The sequence below is a fragment of the Podarcis cretensis genome, assembly GCF_951804945.1.
Source record: "Podarcis cretensis genome assembly, chromosome: 2".
NCBI classification, from domain to species: domain Eukaryota; kingdom Metazoa; phylum Chordata; class Lepidosauria; order Squamata; family Lacertidae; genus Podarcis; species Podarcis cretensis.
Window position 1 is genome coordinate 10723192 of NC_137171.1, and position 22797 is coordinate 10745988.

Sequence of the window (22797 nt, forward strand, 5' to 3'; positions counted from 1 at the left end):
CTCTCCCTTTCTGTTGCCTGGTTTCGCTTGCATTTAAGTCTCTTTGTACGGAATGAATTTGCTTCCAAAGCATTCTAAAAAACAAACAAACCTGTTGTCTTTCTCTGTGTATATTCTTCTATCCCATTGTGCACTGTTATATGCCCATTATGAAATCTGGCCAAAGGTGAGAATGGACTACAGATCCCCTCCCCCATCACTGGGCTCATGTCCAGGCTAGACAAACAGCAGATCACATGATTAAGTTATTTATGGACAATAAACCACTTGAGACTACAGGTTGGGGATTGCAGGCTTGAATGACCTTCCAGTGTGAGTGTATTGGGGAGGGGGATATTCTTCTCTAACAGGACTGTTCTATGTGCATGGAGGTTTTGCTTTTTAATATGGGAAAAACATTCAGCCAGCAGATTCCCTGAGCCACAGTGGTAAAGTGCAGGCACAGAATACCAGATACTGAGCTGTTTGTTTAGGCCAGGAATGAATGGGGGGAAATATTTCTTTCTGAAAAAGCCATTGCTTTTGCTGATACTCCATATATTTCTCTTCCTGTTCACTGTAAAATGAACTCTGAAACATTCCAGTTCTTGTCTCACCCCACAGACCACGTGCCCCAAATCTTTTAAAACAATCTCTGTTGGGTTTTTCTCTGCATCCCTCTCCAGTTCAGGGGTTATAATGGTTTAAGGCAGGGTTAGAAAACCTTTGGTCCTCCAGATGTTGCTGAACTAGAACTCCCATCATTGCTGGCCATTTGCCCATGCTTACTGGGATTGATAGGAGTTGTAGTTCCGCAACATCTGGAGGGCCAAAAGTTTCTCACTCCTGATTTAAGGAAACCAAGCGAATATAGTGCTTTCAAGCCCAGTAGCTGCCAAGGGGTAGAGCAGTAAAACTACCTTCTAGATTATGGAGTTTATGATGGATAATGGGAAAAAGCGAGGGAAGAGGAAGAGGGGAACGTTCCGTTCCCTATCTATGAAAAGTTTTCAGTATTTAGACTTTAGAATTCTAAGCATCTGTACAGTCCCTGAATACCCTCCCCGCAAACAGCCACAACCTTGAAACAGACATTTTGCAGAAATATCAGTGAGTCTGTCATCTCTCTGGGTTCAAGGCACAATTTTGCTCTCCAAACCGTTCCCCATTTTCCTTGGTTCATCATGCGAAATGGTTAGCCCTGGGTGTTTTTCATTGGTAATGAACACTGGTAATTGCCATTTGTTTTGTGAATGTGCCGATAAGTTTTAGGGCAAATCTACACTACAAACCTGTATATTGGTTTTATTGCAGTTTTAACTGTCCTGGCTTTCTCTCGAAGAATCCTGGGAGCTGTAATTTTGGTGAAGGTGCTGAGAGATTCCTACAGACAGAGCTGTAGTTCCCCGTGTGTCCCGAGGAGCTGGAATGACTGTTAAATCAGTTTTAAGTCTGTAGTGTACATGTGCCTTTTGTTAGAAAGCCCAACAGCTTTAAACAGAACTGCAACTCACAGCATCCCTTGAGTGGGAGCCACATCTTGTTTGAAATGGGCAGAAACTAATATTGTAGGATACAGTGGTACCTCGGGTTACATACGCTTCAGGTTACGTATGCTTCAGGTTACAGACTCCACTAACCCAGAAATAGTGCTTCAGGTTAAGAACTTTGCTTCAGGATGAGAACAGAAATCGGGCTCCGGTGGCAAGGTGGCATTAGGAGGCCCCATTAGCTAAAGTGATGCTTCAGGTTAAGAACAGACCTCCGGAACAAATTAAGTACTTAACCTGAGGTACCACTGTATTTAGGTTTGAGGTGGAGAAGGTGTCCTAGTTTCTATGTTTGCTTATTAAGAGGCTGTGACAAAATTCTAGGTTGATATTGCTTATAGTTTCATTGGAGATTGGCTTCCAAAGAGATGGTGATCTCATTTCTTCCTGCAGGGACCACTCAAGTCCATGGGGGGTGGGGTGTTCTTTGTAGTCCTCTTTAGATCCCTGCTCTCAAGAGGTCACTCATTATCGCCGCTCTTCCCCATGCAGTGTGTTCAGCTGAAGTCTCCCCTGCAACCTGTGTCAAGAGTAGCAAAATCATCAGCCCAGCTGGGAACCATATTTGGACTCCTCTTTTGGAAGCGCAGGAGTGCTGGGTCAGGATGATGACCCAGCTAGCTAAGCGGTCAGTTCTTTGGCAATGAAGCATTTGGCTGGATCCTGTTGCTAGCCTAGATGAACTTGTGATCTGATCTAGCCACGTTCTTCTTAAGTCCTTACACTTAAAGGCCAGGCAGATGCAGCAGCAGAGAAGCATCTCTGTAGACAATATCAAAGTTGTCATCTCTTGCCTCGGACATCTGACATTGCTCTTCACATCTCCAGCTGAAGTGGCATAAAATACCAGCTTCTTTCTGTTGTCTGCCCCTACTGTGTCTCCAAGGTCTCCAAGTGTGCTGCCCAGCAGGTGAGGAGAAGACCCAGGAAGGAATGGGACAGAGGAGCACTGCCTGCTTTTTCTTTGCTTCAGCTGGAGATAAGCAGAATTAGTTTCCTGGCTCTGGCCCCACCTAGTGTCTGTCTCCCTAGCCAGTCATATTGGGCACACCAGCCTCTACTGCCCTTAACTAGTACAACATGCATCTCCAGAACTTTAAAGCTCCACTTCATAGGTAGCTGTGTTGCTTACCTCTGTGCAAACAGGTAAAAGTCACTGACGTCCTGGTACTGCAGCAGCTTCCTCCTATTCTTGATCAGGACAGCAATGCAAAGCAGCACTTCAAACGTGATTTCCTCCCGATCTACAGATGTGAAAGGGCCTGGCAGGGGCTCCTCACCTATTGGCAGAGAATATTGTATGCTTTCTCCAAGACTTCTTTTGGATTGTGTACCTAAACTAATTCAGGGAGCTGTTTGGGAGTGAGGCACCAGGGGAACTCAGTGATGGGAGACCTGGGGGTGGGGATGAGTTGTGGAGCAAGGTTGCGTAAAGGGGCTTTTCCTTGATAAAGTCCCCTCTGAGGAAACCAGCAACTCCCTGCTCTCCCATTAGAGCTGAAGCAAAGATTCACACAGATTCAAAATTTCGTAGCACCTTATAATTTGACTCCCTCTTAGAATTTGACTCCCATTTCGATCATTTTCTAATGTTGCCACTGAAATTGTACTGAAGGATGCATTTCACTTACCAAGACAATCTGAGGCAAGAAAATAAAAATGGTGCCAAAATGGTGCCAATTGTAGAAATAAAAACTGTAGATCATCACTTTTTTTTTTGAGTGAGTTGGTGGCTTGCAAAAATAAATAAACATTAATTAACTGACCACCTGCTGCCTTTAAATTGTATGCTGAAACCTAGTTCCCTGCTTTGTAATAGTTTATCCCAGAAACGTGCTAAGAGGAAATTGGCAAATCCACACTGTGATGAACTCCCGTCCGGAAACCAATGTCCCCACTGTGGAAGGATGTGTGGATTCAGAATTGGCCTCCACAGTCACTTATGGACTCATTGTTAAAACCGTGTTTATGGAAGACAATCTTACTCTGCTACGAGCGATCACCAACGAAGAAGAAGATCCCAGAAACACCTTTTCCTTCTCCCTAAGACATTTCTGGCCTGGTATAAATGCACAGTGAAAGGAGGCGGCAGAATGCTCACATGGCAGAATGAAGTGCACCATTCTTGTCCCCAGGTGGAGGAATCGCAGTTTATGCTACTGCTGTGCCTCCAGGGACCTGCTTCCCAAGAGCACAGGGCTCACCTTCCCTACGAGTCAGCCAGATCCAGGCTCCAAAATTCATCCTCTCAGATTCCAAGGCGCTGATCTCTAGGACCCTCACAGCATCAGAGTGGTCCAGGTCCTTCTGGAAAAGTAGCAGCAGCCACCTGACATAGAAGCACATAGAGCAGGGGTCAGCAACCTTTTTCAGCCATGGGCCGGTCCACTGTCCCTCAGACCTTGTGGGAGGCCGGACTATATTTTTTTTTGGGGGGGGGGGGAATTAATGAATTCCTATGCCCCACAAATAACCCAGAGATGCATTTTAAATAAAAGTACACATTCTACAGAGGATGAGATGGTTGGACAGTGTTCTCAAAGCTACCAGCATGGGTTTGACCAAACTGCTGGAGGCAGTGGAAGACAGACGTGCCTGGCATGCTCTGGTCCATGGGGTCACGAAGAGTCGGTCACGACTAAACAACTAAACAAACAAAACACATTCTACTCTTGTAAAAACACTCTCATTCCCAGACCGTCCATGGGCTGGATTGAGAAGGCAATTGGGCCGCATCCAGCCCCTGGGCCTTAGGTTGCCTACCCCTGAGCTGCAAGGGTTGCAAGAGGTGATGAATAAGGAAAACTGACGGTCTCAGCCTTTCATCTTACACTGACAAAAGACCACTTCTTTACAGACCCCTCTAGCAAGAGTGGAAGGCCTAGTGTAGTATATAGGGAAAGAAACACACAGATAAAGCTTTGTATTTTAAAGAGGTCTTTGCATGGGTGCTAGCTTCCATCTCTTAGAGACATAGATGCTGATTATGCAAAACTTGTGTCTGCATAATCAATTATTCAGGATGGGCTTAATTTGTATGATTTATGCAGGTCACAAAATCAAGCTCTTGTTGCAGAATTTGGTCACCTCTGCATGCTGGCTGAGAGCCATCCCTTCAGTGGGGATCTCTGCAGTTTGCTCCCTCCTCCTTGTCCAGGGTTTGTAGGGAGGTGGGTTTTTTTTTTTACCTGAGGCAAAAGAGCAGCTTGTCACTGGACACGCTCTCGATGTGGTCATACAGTTCTGGGTCCACGTGTTTCAGAAGCTCCTCACAGATTTCTGTGCAGGCAGGAGAAAGGTAAAGGTAAAGGGACCCCTGACTGTTAGGTCCAGTTGTGGCCGACTCTGGGGTTGCAGCGCTCATCTTGCTTTAGTGGCCAAGGGAGCCGGCATACAGCTTCCAGGTCATGTGGCCAGCATGACTAAGCCGCTTCTGGCAAACCAGAGCAGCGCACGGAAACGCCGTTTACCTTCCCGCCGGAGTGGTACCTATTTATCTACATGCACTTTGACGTGCTTTCAAACTGCTAGGTTGGCAGGAGCAGGGACCGCCGAGCAACGGGAGCTCACCCCGTTGCGGGGATTCGAACCACTGACCTTCTGATCGGCAAGCCCAAGGATCAGTGGTTTAACCCACAGCGCCAAAAGAATGCCTCAAATCATGCACTCAACCAACCAACCCCATGTCCCCATGCCATCTTTGCCCTCAACAAACTGCTCTCTGGAGAGGGACAAAACTGGGACAGGTGGTGACAAAGATCCTGATTTGCGAAGGTTGCCAACATGTCAAAAGAGGTGTTCTCACCTGGGGGAAACATTACATGCACATCATGAGCAATGCCTGGTAAAATGTCCAAGGCCGGTGGACTTTGCTGGGGTGGGGAGAGGAGTTTCTTTTTCTTCCCCATGACTTGCAAAAGCTGAACAAAGTAGATTCTTTAGCAAATGTATGCCCTTTGGCTTCATTCAGTTTGCAGTGTTTAGCTTTTCTTAGCACAGGATAGTCTTTTTCTTTTTAATTGCACACAGCTCTGCCTATCAATACCCTCTCTCCTTCAATCTAAGACCTAATACATGATCCCTAGCTAACAGGACCAGTGGTCAGAGATGATGGGAATTTTAGTCCCAAAACATCTGGAGGGCCGAGTTTGCCTATGCCTGACCTAATAAACATGGTCCAGCAAATAGAAGCCAGGAGACCATATACCTCCTCTCAGTGGCATAGCGTTGGGGGGGGGAGGGAGTTGAGAGGGGCAGTTGCCCTGGGTGCATTGGGGGTGCATATGCTTCCCTCTCTCTGTTGGCGGTGGGAGCAGCCTAGGCCCATGGTGAGCAGGCATAGATGGAGAGAGGCGGGCAGGGGGCAGCCTCAGCATGGCCTAGCTCGGCTCTCCTCTTTGCAGGCATCAGGGTGATTCGTCTGCCAAGAGTCATGTCAGCTGGGCGGGCTCGCCCTGTGCGTGCAGGTAGGCGGTGCAGCATGGTCCTTCTTGGCTCTGGTGGGGGGTTGCTCCATTGTCAGCTTCAGCTTGCCTGCCCGGGATGCCAGCAACCCATGCTACACCACTGCCTCTTCTCTCCCAATGTCCCTTTCCGCTGCTTAGTTAACTGCCCACTCCCATATTTCTTTTTCCCTGGCTGAAGACAGTTAAAATATCTAGAGAGGCCACAGCTAGGTTCTTCACGCATGGTGTGAGCGAGGTTTCTTCCTAATTTTGCAATTTGCATGGCAGATCTGCATTCTAACAAATGGAACATGGGGTGAGCAATGGTTGTGCCTCTTCCCCTATGCCACATGTATGTTTACCAATTCATATGTTAATTCTAAGGCATTTAAAGGGGGGGGGCAGTTGCAAAATGACACAGGCAGCATTCAGTTGGCGCTTTCCACAATCCACATTCCCTGAAAATTTTCAGAACAGTCCATTCCTCCCTAGTGCTTAAACCTGGAGAGGATAATGTATGTTTGCATCAGATGTTGTGGGGAGGTGTTTTTTCCTCTCCCTCCCCGCTCTCTCACGTGTCTTGCGGCGAACACCCATGGTGGTGAAACTCCATGCTGAACGTCTCATGTAGCCCACAAAGCACCAGAAGGCTTCAGTCTCATTTTCCAGGGTCTCCAGAAAGCGGCTGGCAAAATCATTCATGCCCTGGCAATATCCAATGTCTGCAGAGGAGGAAAGAAACCAGCAGCAGTTGGCACCCGGAATTGCCAGCCCACCTTGCAGCTATTCAGGGGGGAAACATGGCATGTGCAAAGTGTCATGCAATAAAAGGAGTAGCAATAGCTCAGAATATCACAGAATCATGAATCCTCTACTGTTCACAGAGGAGAAAAAGATATACAGTCATACCTCGGGATGAATACGCTTCAGGTTAAGCATTTTTGGGTTGCACTCTGCGGTGACCCGGAAGTAACGGAGCGCGGTACTTCTGGGTTTCGCCACTCGCGCATGCGCAGATTCTCAAAATGATGTCACGCGCATGCGCAGAAGCGGTGAAACGCGACCTGTAGACGTGCAGTTGCGTGTTACGTTCACTTCAGGATGTGAACGGGGCTCCGGAATGGATGCCGTTCGCATCCAGAGGTACCACTGTACTTGTGTAGTTGGAATCCCCAAAGATCACAATCTGAGCCCACTCCTGCAATTACCCATTGCTGACTACATCTTTGCATCCCTTTACTCTGCAACAACCCTTTTTACTCTTGCACTGCTTTAAAAGCAGAGAAAGAACCTATTGTTACAGAGGTTGTGAGCCACCCCAACCTCTGCCAAGCGGTAGCAAGATTCCAGGGGGTCCAGGCACATGCCCAGCTATTGTGTTTCTGTTGGGAAAATTGAGGCTAGTGTCATGAAGGAAATGGGGTTTATTTTACACATATTTACACCTAAAGCCTTCAATGGAGGGTTGCAGAACATTCTACCCCAAGTGTGTCTCTCATTGCTCCTCTCATAGCTTCAGCAAGTTGGGGTCCAAAGCAACAGTCAGTCATGGCTCCTGGTTTCTCGGTGCAGCTTCCTCCAGCTAGCAAGCATGGAGTTCAAGGCTTCCTGCAGCCCCTCTCGTGCCTCTGTCCCAGCCTGCCAAGGTGGTTTTGCCCTTCGTGGCTTAAATCCTGTCTACTTCCTCCTGCACCTTTAGATTTCCAAAAGGACACTTTTTCCTGTGACAACATGCTCCTGCCACTTTGGCTACCTGCCAGATCTCCTTTTGCTGTCCACTCCTAAGAGCAGGGGGGAAGGATAGCTTTTTGCATTCCCAAGGGCTGTTAATGGTTTTGTCCCTGGCTCCCTTGTTGTTTTTTCATGGCTCTGCACTTAGCTAGCCCAGCCAAGCTGTTTCGCATAAGGCTAGTTCAGGAATTTATTGCGTGGCACAGTTCTGCAGCTTGTATTCTCCCTTCATGTTCCAAATATTGTCTAAATAAAGCTAAAGGTAAAGGGATTCCTGACTATTAGGTCCAGTTGTGACCGACTCTGGGGTTGCGGCGCTCATCTCGCTTTACTGGCCGAGGGAGCCGGTGTACAGCTTCTGGGTCATGTGGCCAGCATGACTAAGCCACTTCTGGTGAATCAGAGCAGTGCACGGAAATGCCGTTTACCTTCCCACCAGAGCGGTACCTATTTATCTACGTGCACTTTGACGTGCTTTCGAACTGCTTGGTTGGCAGGAGCTGGGACTGAGCAACGGGAGCTCACCCCGTCGTGGGGATTCGAACCACCAACCTTCTGATTGGCAAGTCCCAGGCTCTGTGGTTTAACCCACAGCGCCACCTGCGTCCCATTGTCTAAATACTACCCTTTATTAATTTCTACACTTCACAGACTCTGGTACACTAGATCTATGACAGAAGTATACTATTGGCAAAATTGGTCTGGATGTCATCTTTGTGTCTGCGGTTTTATATTTTCATGATGGGATTCTGTAGAAAGCGAGGGTGCTAAGGTCACATCCATGGCATATATTTAAAGCACCATTTTAACAGCCCTGGCTCCCCCCTGCTCCAAAGAACCCTGCTAGCGTGTGTATGAATACACATGAGCGGTGGACACGCATGTGGGCTTAGACACGTGAGTCTGATGCATACAAAGTGGGTCTAGTGAGTCTTGCACATTCCTTCTTGTGCGAAAATGTACGCACTATATCTAGCACGGTCTGCACTGCTGGCTGTGGGACGTTTAGCAGAGACCTCCTGAGGGGAAGGTCTGTTCCGCCCCTGAACTGCCTTGAGAAAAGCCCTACGCCTCTTTGAGAAACAGTTTGGGTTGAAAAGGACGTGGCAAATTAAAAGCACCATATAAATGATGAATGGCAGGCCTGTAAAGTGTCAGGAATGGATAGAGGGGTGGAGGTGAATGGAGCAGGGAAGCTGGCAGGCAGACATCTGATGCCATCAAGTGAGATTCCTGGAAGTGGGTCGAGTACAGCAGTTTCCTCACCTTGGTGGAAGGCCACGTACGTGACGAGAATTTCCCGGAGGTAAAGCAGATTCACTAGTCCTTCGCGTCTGGGGAGAGAGAGAGAGAGAGAGAGAATAAATCCATACGCTAGGTATTATGGTGGTGGCCCTGATCATGAGTGTACCCCAAATTAGTTCTAAAAAGAGAGGTGAAAGCATCTGGGACAGCTTTGAGTGGCCAGTTCCTTAGATCCATTAGCTGGGATTATTCACTGGCAAGGGAAAGGCACTTGGTACATACTCAGAGGAGCGCCCCCCCGCCCAGTCAGAGCCCTAGAATTGAAGTCAATTCAATAGTGCAGTAGGAGAGCTGGGGGGGGAAATCACATCTGGCAACCAATGCGTCCCTTTGGTTTCAGATAGTACATGGGTAGCCCAGGACACAAATGTTCACAGCTCTCTAGCACAGGCATAGGCAAACTCAGCCCTCCAGATGTTTTGGGACTTCAACTCCTATCATGCCTAGCTAACAGGCCCAGTGGTCAGGGATAATGGGAATTGTAGTCTCAAAAGATCTGGAGGGCCGAGTTTGCCTATGCCTGCTCTAGCAGTTCGGTTGGCTCATTTACCAGAAGTAAGGTAAAGGGACCCCTGACCATTAGGTCCAGTCGCGGATGACTCTGGGGTTGTGGTGCTCATCTCGCTTTACTGGCCGAAGGAGCCGCCATACAGCTTCCGGGTCATGTGGCCAGCATGACTAAGCTGCTTCTGGCAAACCAGAGCAGCGCATGGAAATGCCGTTTACCTTCCCGACGGAGCGGTACCTATTTATCTACTTGCACTTTGATGTTGCTAGGTTGGCAGGAGCAGGGACTGAGCAACGGGAGCTCATTCTGGAGGTATATACTTTGTTCTGACCAAACTGTCTGATACCAGAGGTGAAATATATTGGCCTTATTTTCATCTCTCCTGCCGCACTACTGGATGTATCAACACTGTCAACAACTATTCCGGCTCTTCAAGGAGGCTTGGTGGACAGTAGCAGTGAGAATAGGGATTTCCAATGGAGAATTCTCAACACTAACCAAACTACAACCCCCAGCATTCTTTGGGGGAGGCTACGTTAAAACCTGTATATAAACGATAGAGGTTTGGAGGGTAGAGAGTATTCCCCAATTGCTGCCTCAAAGCTCTGCTGTAGTACAGGAATTACAAACAGTGGCGTAGCGTGGGGGGTGCAGAGGGGGCCAGCCGCACCGGGCGCAACATTTTTTTGGGGGGGGGGGCGCTCGCAGCTCTCTGCCCCTACCTGGCTTACTCACTCTCTCTCACTGCAGTGCTGGCTGTGCGAATCTGATCCGAGCTGCCGGGTCGCCACCCACTGTGGAGGGGGAGGGTGCCAGGTGTGCGTTGCGTTGCGGAGCGGAGAGAGAGCGAGGGAGGGACTATCTGGGGGAGGGACAGTGCAGCGGCCGCCCAGCGCAGCGCTGAGCGCGGGAGAGAACCACACCTGACCAGCCCAGGCAGCAGCAAGAAGAAGCTGGCAGCGGCGGCAGGTTAGGGGCTAGGGGTGTAAATTACTTGCCTTGCCCCGGGTTAGGGGGCGCAAATTACTTGCCTTGCCCCGGGTGCTGACAACCCACGCTACGCCGCTGATTACAAAAGATATTCAGGACCAGAGAGGGCAGGAGAAGAATGTAACTGGAAAGGGCTGGATGTGTGATAATGGAAAGCAGGGAGGAATCTAACAGTAGGTACTACAAAAAGATTGGCAAGTCTGCTTGTACAGGGCAATTTGCGTAAAAGGTATATACGTAGGTGTAGCAGGTTCTGCATGGGGATAACCTGAAACCTGATTATCTCAGGTCCAACACAGGAGTGACAATTTCTGATTGGATTTTTCAACTTAAAATTATAATAATAATAATATTTTTAAAAAAACACCCTTCGAAACAGTTCTCTCTGTGTGTGTGAGGGGGTTTCTAGTTTTGCCTGGAGGAGTGATGCTAGATTAGGGAATGCTTAACCCTTTGCCCTGCCCTGCTTTCCTGATCTAAATCCCATCCACCCACTGGTGCTAACAGCAGTGTCATGGTAGATTTAGACCAGCAAAACATCACAGGAATGGGAATGTTTAAAAACTCCTTCTACTAGCGCCATTGCTCTCTGAGCAAAAATCAGAGCTGCTTTTAAGATAAAACGAATACAGTGGTGCCCCGCAAGACGAACGCCTCGCAAGATGGAAAACCCGCTAGACGAAAGGGTTTTCCGTTTTGGAGGCGCTTCGCAAAACAAATTTCCCTATGGGCTTGCTTCGCAAGACGAAATGTCTTGCGAGTTCCTGCGGGTTTTTCCCCCTTCCCCCCTTTTCCTAAGCCGCTAAGCCGCTTATCAGCTGATCCGCTAATAAGCCGCTTATCAGCTGATCTGCTAAAAGCCGCTAAGCTGCTAATAGCACTAATCCGCTAAGCTGTCAATGGGCTTGCTTCACAAGACGAAAAAACCGCTATACGAAGAGCCTCACGGAACAGATTAATTTCGTCTTGCGAGGCACCACTGTAATGAAAAGGAGATGTGATACTGGAGATGGATGATCAGATGTTTCTTGGCCAAAAGTTTTCATTTTGAGGTGTGGTGTGGGGTTCCCCCTCCCCCCCAGATTGTGGGGAGCAGGGCACATTCTAGCTTTTGATGAATGCTGACAGCTTAGTAATGTGACCTGAGTTTTGGAGAAGTCCTATATGTCAAATTCCTCTGCTTTTACAAGCCAAATATTCCCAGGAAGAAATGTTCTGTGCACTTCTTCCTGAAGGAGAGGGCAGATTTGACCATGTTTGGGTATAATCTGTTGGGGTATTACAATATTTGACTTCAGACCTGCGCAATGCCTACCAAACTAAATGAAAACTACCAGGAATGGGCGGCAACCCTCCAGTAGATTTGATTCCTGCCTGCCTGGGTTTGCAAAAATGGATGTATGTATGTGTGAAGACAGGGCCTGGTGAGCTGATTCCAGCTTGTGGAGGAAGCGGTGGTCATAGTTTACACAGGCCTGTACATCATTCAGGAAATCCACCCTTTGAATTTTCAGAATCTGAATTTTCAAAATTTGCTGGAAGTCCCAACTTTTTGTTTTGCCTCGGCTGGGGAGGGCCAGCTTCTCACTGGAAGAATGTCCGGTGTCTGTCCGTCTGGGGTACATCGGCATCAATGTCTTGCAGCGCCTTTTGGAACTGTTGCTCGTTAATGTGCGAGAAGGGCAGGCTATGCTGACGAAAGACAGAATTGCATTGACGTTAGAGTGGGAGATGATAAGGAAGGGCTACGTAGCACACTGACGCTTGGAAGCATATTTTGTGAGTTCTCAGCTCCACCCCATGTCTGGGAACGGAGTAATTGTGTGCTGGATTAGGCCAAGAGCCAGCCTGGTCCAGGATTCTTTGGCCAGTAGATGCTTCTGAAAACCTTCTCAAGATAGAGCCCTGTACTCTATGGCCATTGTAAAAGAGGAGATAAGACATCAGGAGATCTCTTCCTTCCATCAATCCCTTCTCAAGAGTCAAGATCCATTTCCTTGAAAGTGAAAAGCAGCCATGCAGGGTGAGGGTGGATTGGGACAAGAACTCTGGGGTAAGGCGGGGCTTAATTCCTCCTTCTGCTGTTGTTTTCCTGATCTAACTGCCACCCTCCCACCTGCCACCATTTTCCAGATGTGGGAAACATACAGAGTGTAAAGGGACAAAAACACACACAACTCCGCTCCTCCCCCAGTGTCATGGCTCTGAAGTGGTTCACCTCTCCCTACAGCTGCTTTTAGCTAACAAAAACCAATCTTGCAGGACACCCACTCTGTGGATCTTACACTGTCTTGTCATCTGGTTTGGTCCTAAGAGTTAAAAACATGCATGGGGAACACCACATGTAGCATCCATTGCTGGGCTGCACCATTTCAAACTGCAGCCAGGCGTTTAAATGTTTTTCTCCACAAAGAATATAAGAATTACAATGTCTGGAAGAAGATTTGGGGTAAGTCTTTTCTTTGATGCACTGGCTTCGAATGTGCAGGCAGTGGTTTATTTTACACCACCCTTTGTTGAGAGTTAAAAGGCAGAGATTTCCAAGTCATTACAATTGCCTTTAAAAAAAAAAAGGAGGAAGGAAGGGGCGTTGGGCCTCAACACCACTTGGAAGAAATGTCCTCTGATGTGGAAGCCTCTAACTCAGTGTTTCTCAAACTTGGGTCTTCAGCTGTTTTTGGACTACAGTTCCCATCATCACTGGTCTTGCTAGCTAAGGATGATGGGGATTGTAGTCTGAAAAAGGCTGGAGACCCAAGTTTGTGAAACACTAACTCTAGGTGTCCTCTGGCTGGTAATAGTCACTTTGTGGTAACTGGAAAATCTTCACTCTGCATGTGTTTAAAACCTGAGTCTTTTTTTTAAAAAAAAGAAACAGTCTTCCCAGGGTTGTGTCACCATCATCATCATCATCATCATCATATATTTATACCCTGCCCATCTGGCCAGGTTTCCCCAGCCACTCTGGGTTGCTTCCAACAAAATATTAAAATACAGCGGTCTGTTAATAATTAAAAGCTTCCCTAAACAGGAATGCACTGAAAACAAATTTTAGGACTAAGCTTTGCCGAGCTTGAGTTAAATTACGCCTTGCTCACCAGCTCATTACCCTACCCGCCTCAACATCCTTAATTAATGTCTACTTCAAGAAAGTCAATATCTACTTCATATCTCACCTCATCAAAGATATCTGTAGGAGGACTGGCTGTTTCAGCTTCCCTCCATTGTTCGTCATGTCTCTGGATCGCCAAGGAAAGCTCCACTATAGGAGTAAGTGAAGAGTAAACAACGCATCATTTGCCAGGCGTGGTCCCTTTAGGAGGCGGAGCCCTGTTGCTCCACCCAGTGGGAGGGATGAAGCAGGGTCCAAAGCCAGCAGGCATTGGTTGTACTTACAGTCGGAATGAACCTTCATTACGGCAGCCCAGGGGAAGTGCTGTTTCCACGAGCGCTTCATCCACCGATACTGAGAGGACATTTGCTGGTCCAGCTCTTTCCTCTCTTCAGTTGTGGATTTCTCCGGGTACACCCCAAAGAGAAACTTCCAGGTGATCTTTCTCTCACTGGGATGTGTGCCTAAGAAAAGACACACATTACCCTACATTGACACCCCCCCCCCCAGTGTAGTAACACCAAACCACAGTTTTAAATGGGTCCCCATCCAGTTGAGATGCCTGATGGATAGCACTGCAGTAGTGGTGGGGCAGAATGAGAGTTGGGGTTAATCTTGTAAGCATGTGTCTAAACCTGAGAAGGAAGAGGATGCAGATTTACGGGAAGCACAGAAAAAAGTTGCTAGGGGAAAGGGTTAAGCATCCCTCCCCAATACTGCTTTTCAGCTCAAAACTGCTTTCTTCTCCACTTCCTACACAAAAATCCAGGGCTTTAGTACTAATCAAACACCCAGGAAGCTGAATTTAGTGTCCTTTCATCACATTCTCTGTGTGGTCCCCCCCCCCCCCCAGTGCTGTGCAAAAATGACCTCCCAAAATTCTCCACTGTGTTTGAAGAAAATGTGGTTTGGGGCTGAAAAAGGTTCCTCACCCCTGGGCTAAAAAGGTGAAGGTAAAGGACCCCTGACAGTTAGGTTCAGTCACAGACGACTCTGGGGTTGCGGCTTTCATCTCGTTTTACAGGCCAAGAGAGCCGGCGTTTGTCCGCAGACAGTTTTTCCTGGTCATGTAGCCAGCATGACTAAGCCTCTTCTGGCGAAACCAGAGCAGCGCACAGAAACGCCGTTTTCCTTCCTGCCGGAGTGGTACCTATTTATCTACTTGAATTTTGGGCATGCTTTCGAATTGCTAGTTTGGCAGGAGCTGGGACCGAGCAATGGGAACTCACCCCATCGCGGGGATTTGAACCGCCGACTTTCTGATTGGCAAGCCCAAGAGGCTCTGTGGCTTAGACCACAGCGCCACCCGCGACCCCTGGGGCTAAAGGATGCCAAAAACAGGCTTCCCCCTTCCTGCCCCCACCGGCATCTCCGCAGTGTATATTGTATGGCTACCTCTCTCGTATACCAGCTTGCGCATGCGGAAGACATCCAGCCGCCCATCTTTGTCAAATAAGGTGTAGATTGACTGAGAGGGCAGAGATGTGTTCTCTCTTGTGGAGCGGGAGGGAAATGCTGCGTCATCTTTGTTCCGGTGGTTCTTAGTGGGATCTTTTTGGCTACTGCCTGCTGTCTCTTCTTGGTTCTTGCTGGGGCTTGTTGTGAGCTCAGCAGAACTTATGTGTTGGCTTCTTGAGACCAGGAAAGGAAAAATAGAACATTTCAGATTTTTTTAGACTCCATTTCTGTAGGCGATCGGCTGATTCTTAGGATGAACTTAGCTGTACAGTGGTACCTCGGGTTACATACGCTTCAGGTTACATACGCTTCAGGTTACAGACTCCGCTAACCCAGAAATAGTACCTCAGGTTAAGAACTTTGCTTCAGGATGAGAACAGAAATCGCACGGCGGCAGCGGAAGGCCTCATTGGCTAAAGTGGTGCTTCAGGTTAAGAACAATTTCAGGTTAAGAACAGACCTCCGGAACGAATTAAGTACTTAACCCGAGGTACCACTGTAGTACAAAATGAAGAACTGAAACATCATGCAAATTTGAAAACTGGCTAGCCCATTCTCCAGACTGAAATGTTGTGGCATTTACCGTATTTTTCGCCCCATAGGACGCACTTTTTCCCCTCCAAAAATGAAGGGGAAAAGTGTGTGCGTCCTATGGGGCGAATGCAGGCTTTTGCTGAAGCCTGGAGTGCAAGAGGCATCGGTGCGCAACGACCCCTCTCGCTCTCCAGGCTTCAGGAAGCTATCCGCAAGCCTTGCAAGCCCAGCGGGAGTTCCCGCGGGCTCACAAGGCTTGCTGGCAGCAGCCTGCAGCCCCGGCGAGTGTCTGCAAGCCTTGCGCGCCCGGCAGGAGCTCCCGCCGAGTGCGTGAGGCTTGGGGCTCCCCGTGCTTCGGGCGAGTGTCTGCAAGCCTTTCTTCTGCCTCTAAAGTTCACAAATCAAACTGCATCCACAAGAGGGGATTTTGTGATATATAAAATAGAAATCATAAGATGTACAACCACATTTCAGTCAGTAAGGTTTGAAAATTCCTTATACAGTCGTACCTTGGAAGTCGAACAGAATCCGTTCTGGAAGTCCGTTGGACTTCCTAAATGTTTGGAAATGAAAGCGGGCTTCTGATTGGCTACAGGAAACTCCTGCAGCCAATTGGAAGCCGTGGAAACTGCGCTGGACATTTGGCTTCTGAAAATCGTTCGAAAACTGGAACGCTCACTTCTGGGGTTTGGTCGTTCGGGAGCCGATTTGTTCAGGAGCCAAGGCGTTTGAGATCCAAGGTACAACTGTATATTTATTTTCTGTACTTTGAATTGTCATGTACCTTGATAGGAACCGAAGAAACTATGAAGCTGAGTTTCTTTATACTAGACTCCTTATTTTGTACCCTCCTGTGTTTTGTTTTTTTGCTGAAACACATTTAAATTTCCTTCCTGCCTCATCAAGGACTAGACATCTATTTTAAAAGCTGAAATTATTGGAACTTTATCAAAAGTGACTTAGGATTTGCTCAGTGTCTCCTCTTTGTGCCATATGAACATCATCCATACAATCACAGCTGTGATTCACCATCTCCTTCTTCCCCCACCCTACCCCCATTTTCTTCCTTGCAGAAGCTCTGACCTTGCAAAGGATTCCAGACATGGGAACAGGGCCTTCAGGACACAATAACTGGCAGCCGTTTGAAGTAACCATTGGGTCTGATCTTCTGCAAACTGCAACAGGATTGCAATGGTCTCTCTGTGGGGCATAAGCATTTGGTTAGCTCTGATCATCAGAGACAGGGATAAGGAGCCATGTGGAAGCTGGCAGGAGCAATTCATGAATGAGAGAAGCTAGACGACAGAGAGCAAGTTTTGAGGTGACAGCATAGGAATATAAAAACGGCCGTGCAAGTTTGGACCAAAGGTCTGTATGTAACCCACAGTCGCCAGCCAGATGCTTTCAAGAGTCCTGTAATTAGAGCAGTAACTGGTGGTTGAAGGCACATTCCATCTGAAGATGGTGCCTCAAACGCTCTGGCTATCTGCTTGCTGGACCACATGGTCCCTTGGCCTGATCCAGCAGGCTTTCCTTATGCTCTTATGGCAAAGCCATATCTTCCATTCATATCTCTAACTCCCTTTTGAAGCCATTGCAGATGGTGGCCATCAGCTGCCGTCAACACATCTTGTAGCACTGAGTTCCATAAGTTAATACCACAATGAGTAAAAATAAAAGTACATTTTTTGTCTCCCAGTTTCAGAGGTTGACTCTGAGTTTCTGGCATTATAACTTACCGGATGGCTCGTAACCAGCTCCCGAGGAGCTGAGACACAAGACCTTTGGGCTCTGCGACCTTCATCCCCTGCCTCCCGGCGCCATAGGCATGGGGGCTATTCATGGATACAGGTGCACATGGCCCAGGATGCTCTCCTTGCCTGTTTACCTGCCTGCCTGGGCACCTCTGCCTGCTGACGGCATTGTGGAACCCCTGTGACCTCATAATGGCTCTTTGTGCTGCTAGACCAGTGATGGCCAAACTTGGCCCTCCAGCTGTTTTGGGACTACAACTCCCATCACCCCTAGCAAACAGGAGCAGTGCTCAGGGATGATGGGAATTATAGTCCCAAAACAGCTGGAGGGCCAAGTTTGGCCATCACTGTGCTAGACTCTGGACTCAGCTATATTGGCAAAGATAAAGCGCGTAACAGTATATACATTGTTTATGCATTGTAATGCTGTGACACCAGATGGCGCTGTGTAGTTCCATTTTTGCTAACCCGATTTCCCATACAAAGTTTGCAATGCATTTAACGGAAACTTATTTGATCTAACCTCTGTAGCCTTTCCACTTGCCCTGTTTTATAGCTGCCTGACCAAGCTTCTCGCTTGCCACCGCCTTGTTTCGTTTAAAGGGAGATGAAAAGGAGGCAAAGGGAGGAGGTGAGAAGGGATGGAGTGCGCTGGGACAAAGAGGGATCTGGGAATTGGCTAACAGAGAGACATGAGTGAGGACATGAGTGAGGAAACTCTGGCCCTCCAAATGTTGAACTACAACTCGACATCAGCTCCAGCATGTATGGCCAATGGCCAGGGATGATGGTGTATGGGCAATCTTTCTGGAAAATAATTGTAATTTCAAGGAGTTAGTTGATCTAGCATGGTCATCTCTTCCTGCCTCTGTTTACTTCCCTCTCTATCTTTTGTTAAAATTCTTTGATGGCTGAGAGCAGTCTTTAATGTATAATCTGCAGGAAGGAAGATGCAGTAGTGATGGGTCCTTTCTGACCTTCTTTGATGTAGAAGCATTGGGAAGAGGGTGATTAATGAATGACCTGCACATAGGCAGTTGGGCAAGCCATACAGGCTAGCTATCAATAATCTATAAATCAGATCTTTTTTGGGCAGAGTGCTGAGAACCTCGTGCACAGACTATCGGCCGTGGGGCTGTTCAAAAACTGAGGCTACCTGGGGGAGTCTCTTCACCACTTCTTGAGGGCTTCCCAGTGGCAAATTGAAGGGTTGCTTGGTAATGTATATATTGCTTGCTGTTTAGAATAAAACCATTAATCTTCTCACTCACTTGTGTTTGGGCGTTGTAGTTCAGCAGCATCTGGAGGGCCAAAGGTTCCCCATACCCAATCTAGGGCAAAGGTAGCCCAGATTTTAGTGGCTCAACCTTGACTGACTAGTCCCACAATGCTTCAAATAGGTGGGGGCAACTGGATTGTGATGCTGTAGCCTATGCTGCAGTTGCTCTGTTCACAATAGGCCATTCCAGCAGGTCATCTTGAGCCCATGTGCACAACTGCCCTGTTTGTCATCCCAGGGCTCTGCTTATGCTTATAGCAGGTGCTTGCTGGGGTGAACATCAGGTGAGGTTTTGCCAGTCACCACAGGACTCTTCATTATAAAGGTAAAGGGACCCCTGACCATTAGGTCCAGTCGTGGCCAACTCTGGGGTTGCGCGCTCATCTCGCTTTATTGGCCAAGGGAGCCGGCGTACAGCTTCCAGGTCATGTGGCCAGCATGACTAAGCCACTTCTGGTGAACCAGAGCAGCGCACGGAAACGCTGTTTACCTTCCCGCCGAAGCGGTACCTATTTATCTACTTGCACTTTGGCGTGCTTTTGAACTGCTAGGTTGGCAGGAGCAGGGACCGAGCAACGGGAGCTCAGCCCGTTGTGGGGATTTGAACCGCTGGCCTACTGATCGGCAAGCCCTAGGCTCTGTGGTTTAACCCACAGCGCCACCCGCATCCCTACCTCTTCATTATAGGGCAAGCCTAATGTAGGATAAGTTTCAAAACACACACGCAAGGCAAATTATCCCTTTGCCATAAGAAAGCAGAGCAGAATTGCATTAAAAAGGCCTGTTGCCAGCAAGGAGGGTCTTCTGTACAGCTCCTTGGTGTGGGTGTGTCAGTCAAGTTGCTCTCAGTGGATGAGGCGGAACATGCCTGCCTGCCTCTTGGTGGGGCACATAATAGGGGAAGATGTGCTCATGGTCTTCCAAGAGCCTGAAAGGCTGTCAGTGCGGAAGATGGAGCAGACTGCTAGAACCAGCACTGAAGCAGAATTCAGCTGAACATCCAGAGAAGCTTCCTTGTGGTAAGAAATAGCCTGCATTGTTGAAAGATGGTTGCGCTCTTAGTTTTGCGGAAGCAATAGAGCAGAGGCTGTACGGAGCCATCTGTCAACTGTGGTTGCTTCCTGCATTGCAGATTCTGCACTGAACAGAGGGTTTGGGTGAGTTCAGCGGCGTAGCGTGGGTTGTCAGCACCCGGGGCAAGGCAAGTAATTTACGCCCCCTAACCCGGGGCAAGGCAAGTAATTTGCGCCCCCTAACCCGGGGCAAGGCAAGTAATTTGCACCCCTAAGCCCTAACCTGCCGCCGCTGCCAGCTTCTTCTTGCTGCTGCCTGGGCTGGTCGGGTGTAGTTCTCTCCCGCGCTCAGCGCTGCGCTGGGCGGCCGCTGCACTGTCCCTCCCCCAGATAGTCCCTCCCTCACTCTGTCTCCGCTCCGCACCACAACGCACGCCTGGCACCCTCCCCCTCCACAGTGGGCGGCGACCCGGCAGCTCGGATCGGATTCACACAGCCAGCACTGCAGTGAGAGAGAGTGAGTGAGCCAGGTAGGGGCAGAGAGCTGCGAGTGCGAGCGCGCCCCCCCCCAATGTTGCGCCCGGTGCGGCTGGCCCCCCCTGCACCCCCCACGCTACGCTACTGGGTGAGTTGGCCTCCAACCCTGCGATTCCTCCTTACTGTTGGTGATACTTCCCCCCCCCCCATGCCTCTCCCTCTGGGTCCCATCTACAACCACCTGCCAGCGAGGGAACAAAGCATGCAGGTGTGATGGGAATTTATGGTCTTAGAGATACGGTAATGTTCATAAGTGTACCAACCAAGCACATACATAGATCAGCACAGGAAGGCCAACCTGGAACCATTTTGATTCCTAAACTGAGCAAAATGTTTTCTCTGCAAGGTCAAAGTGGCAAACCTCCCCATTGTCTCTTTCCTCACAAATCCTGTCTTAATGGCACATTTAAGATATCAAGTAACCTGCCAGAGAGGAGATAAACAATGACAGGAGAAAAACAACATTCAAATTTCTGTTTTAAGACTGCCTTTGCTGTGATGTAGGTATGATGTATCTGGGGGGTGGTCTTAGGTTACACCCCTTCTGTGACGTATGTATGATGTTTCTGGGGGTGGTCTTGATCTACAGGGTGGCAATTTCAAAAGTCTTTATAAGGCCTTGCGCGCCATTTTTCTGGGTTCCTCCTCCTCTCCTGCATGTGAGGGGAGCACCCTGTTGCAACAGATCAATAAAGATCAGGCTTACTAGCTGCTTTGCTTCTCAATATTCTCTGGCTGGACTCTGTTATTCTCTCCTACCAATAGGGAACCTACGTAAGGACTCTATATGGGCTCTTGGATACCCCATAAGGGAAAAGGGAAATTTTTGTTTACAACACGGGGATCCAGTTCCTCCTCCTCCCACCCCTTCCTCCTCTTCCTCGCTCTTCTCTCTCTCTCTCTTTTTTAAAAAAATAATATTTATTAAGAGTTTGGAAATTACAAAAAGAAAAAAGAAAAATTAAACATAACAATATAATAAAATGCAAAAACAAAAACAAAAACGCTACATAAAACATTGAGTTAACAAAACAAAACAAAAACAATTAAAAAACACTTCCAATATTTTCGATCTTAACTTTCATTCACTTGTTTCATCGACTTCCTCAACGCCTCCCTTTTTGTATTCCACTTCAATTAACTGTTTCAGCAAGTCCTTTCCATCTTCATCTGTTTTCTGTCCTATAATTAATCTTAACATATTGTAACCTAGTTTTTTCCCCTTTTAATGCATTAACAATCTATCTGTACCTAGTTCCTTCTAACATTTCTGCCAAAGCCATATAGCTTCATTCCACCTTTTTTCTAAAGCTCATTAATTTTACAATATTTCTGTAAATAATCTTTAAATTTTTTCCAATCTTCTTCCACCGACTCTTCTCCCTGGTCTCGGATTCTACCAGTCATTTCCGCCAGTTCCATATAGTCCATCAACTTCATCTGCCATTCTTCCCGGGTGGGTAAATCTTGTGTCTTCCAATACCTCGCGATGAGTATTCTTGCTGCTGTTGTTGCATACATAAAGAAAGTTCTGTCCTTCTTTGGCACCAATTGGCCGACCATGCCCAGGAGAAAGGCCTCTGGTTTCTTCAGGAAGGTATATTTAAATACCTTTTTCATTTCATTATAAATCATCTCCCAGAATGTCTTAATCCTTGGGCATGTCCACCAAAGGTGAAAGAATGTACCTTCAGCCTCATTACATTTCCAACATTTATTTTCGGGCAAGTGGTAAATTTTTGCAAGCTTGACTGGTGTTATGTACCACCTATAAATCATTTTCATTAAATTCTCTCTTAGGGCATTACATGCCGTAAATTTCATACCTGTGGTCCATAACTGTTTCCAGTCAGCCATCATAATGTTATGTCCAACATCTTGTGCCCATTTCATCATAGCAGATTTCACCGTTTCGTCCTGAGTATTCCTTCTCTTCCTCGCTCTTCTCATAGCTCGCTCCCTTGGCTGGCAAATAAGCAGCAAAAGCAAGGAGAAGGAGTAGCAAGGCCGGGCACCCCTTGGGGAAGGATCCCTGCCTGAGAGTCTTTGGAGAACTGTTGCCTGTCAGAGTAGACGATACTGGGCTAGATGGACTAGTGCCTTAATTCAAAGCAGTCATTGGTGTGGGAATGTTCTGGGGTGCAGGAGAGGATATATTGTGAGATTATATCCTAATCCAACTTGTGCTAACAAGTTCCCAAAATATCAGCAGAGTTTATAGACGTTCCCCTTTAAGTTTGCAACAGTAATGCTTGCACAGGTTTGCTAGAACCTCTATAGTAATTACTCTGGTAATTTCCCCTTTGTTCCCTCTTAAAATACAAGACACGACACAGTCTTTATAAAAGTATAAAAGAGTTTACTCACGTTCTGTTCACAATATGATCCCAGAAGGCAGACAGCTTAAAAAAGGTAAAATACACTCAGAATCTATCTTATAGGAAGATTGTACTGTCCTCTCTTGGCTGAGAGCCAAGAGGGCATGTTGCTCCTTCAGAAGATGAAGATGAGAGAGAGAGATATGGCTGCCTGCCCTGTGCTTTTATCATTTACCTGCACAGGTGAGGCCACACCCACCTCTGGTCACATGCGGAGGAAGTCC

At 47.8% G+C, this 22797-nt stretch overlaps 1 protein-coding gene and 1 long non-coding RNA gene across 2 annotated transcripts; one reads left to right on the forward strand and one right to left on the reverse strand.

Annotated features, from left to right (window-relative positions):
* The first annotated feature begins 1074 nt into the window (after positions 1-1074).
* On the forward strand, positions 1075-2069 carry LOC307210817. The gene is made up of 2 exons (XR_013836148.1): positions 1075-1560; positions 1788-2069. It is a non-coding gene; the product is annotated as an uncharacterized lncRNA (long non-coding RNA).
* On the reverse strand, positions 1848-17541 carry LOC307210669 (uncharacterized protein). Its single transcript, XM_079966743.1, has 12 exons — positions 17352-17541; positions 16696-16812; positions 15016-15251; positions 13905-14084; positions 13685-13770; positions 12097-12200; positions 8972-9039; positions 6550-6696; positions 4718-4808; positions 3734-3858; positions 2662-2809; positions 1848-2049 (listed from the first exon to the last, which is right to left on the reverse strand). The coding sequence occupies exons 1-12, from the start codon at positions 17453-17455 to the stop codon at positions 1998-2000; spliced, it is 1458 nt and encodes a 485-aa protein (XP_079822869.1). The 5' UTR covers positions 17456-17541; the 3' UTR covers positions 1848-1997.
* Positions 17542-22797: the final 5256 nt, after the last annotated feature.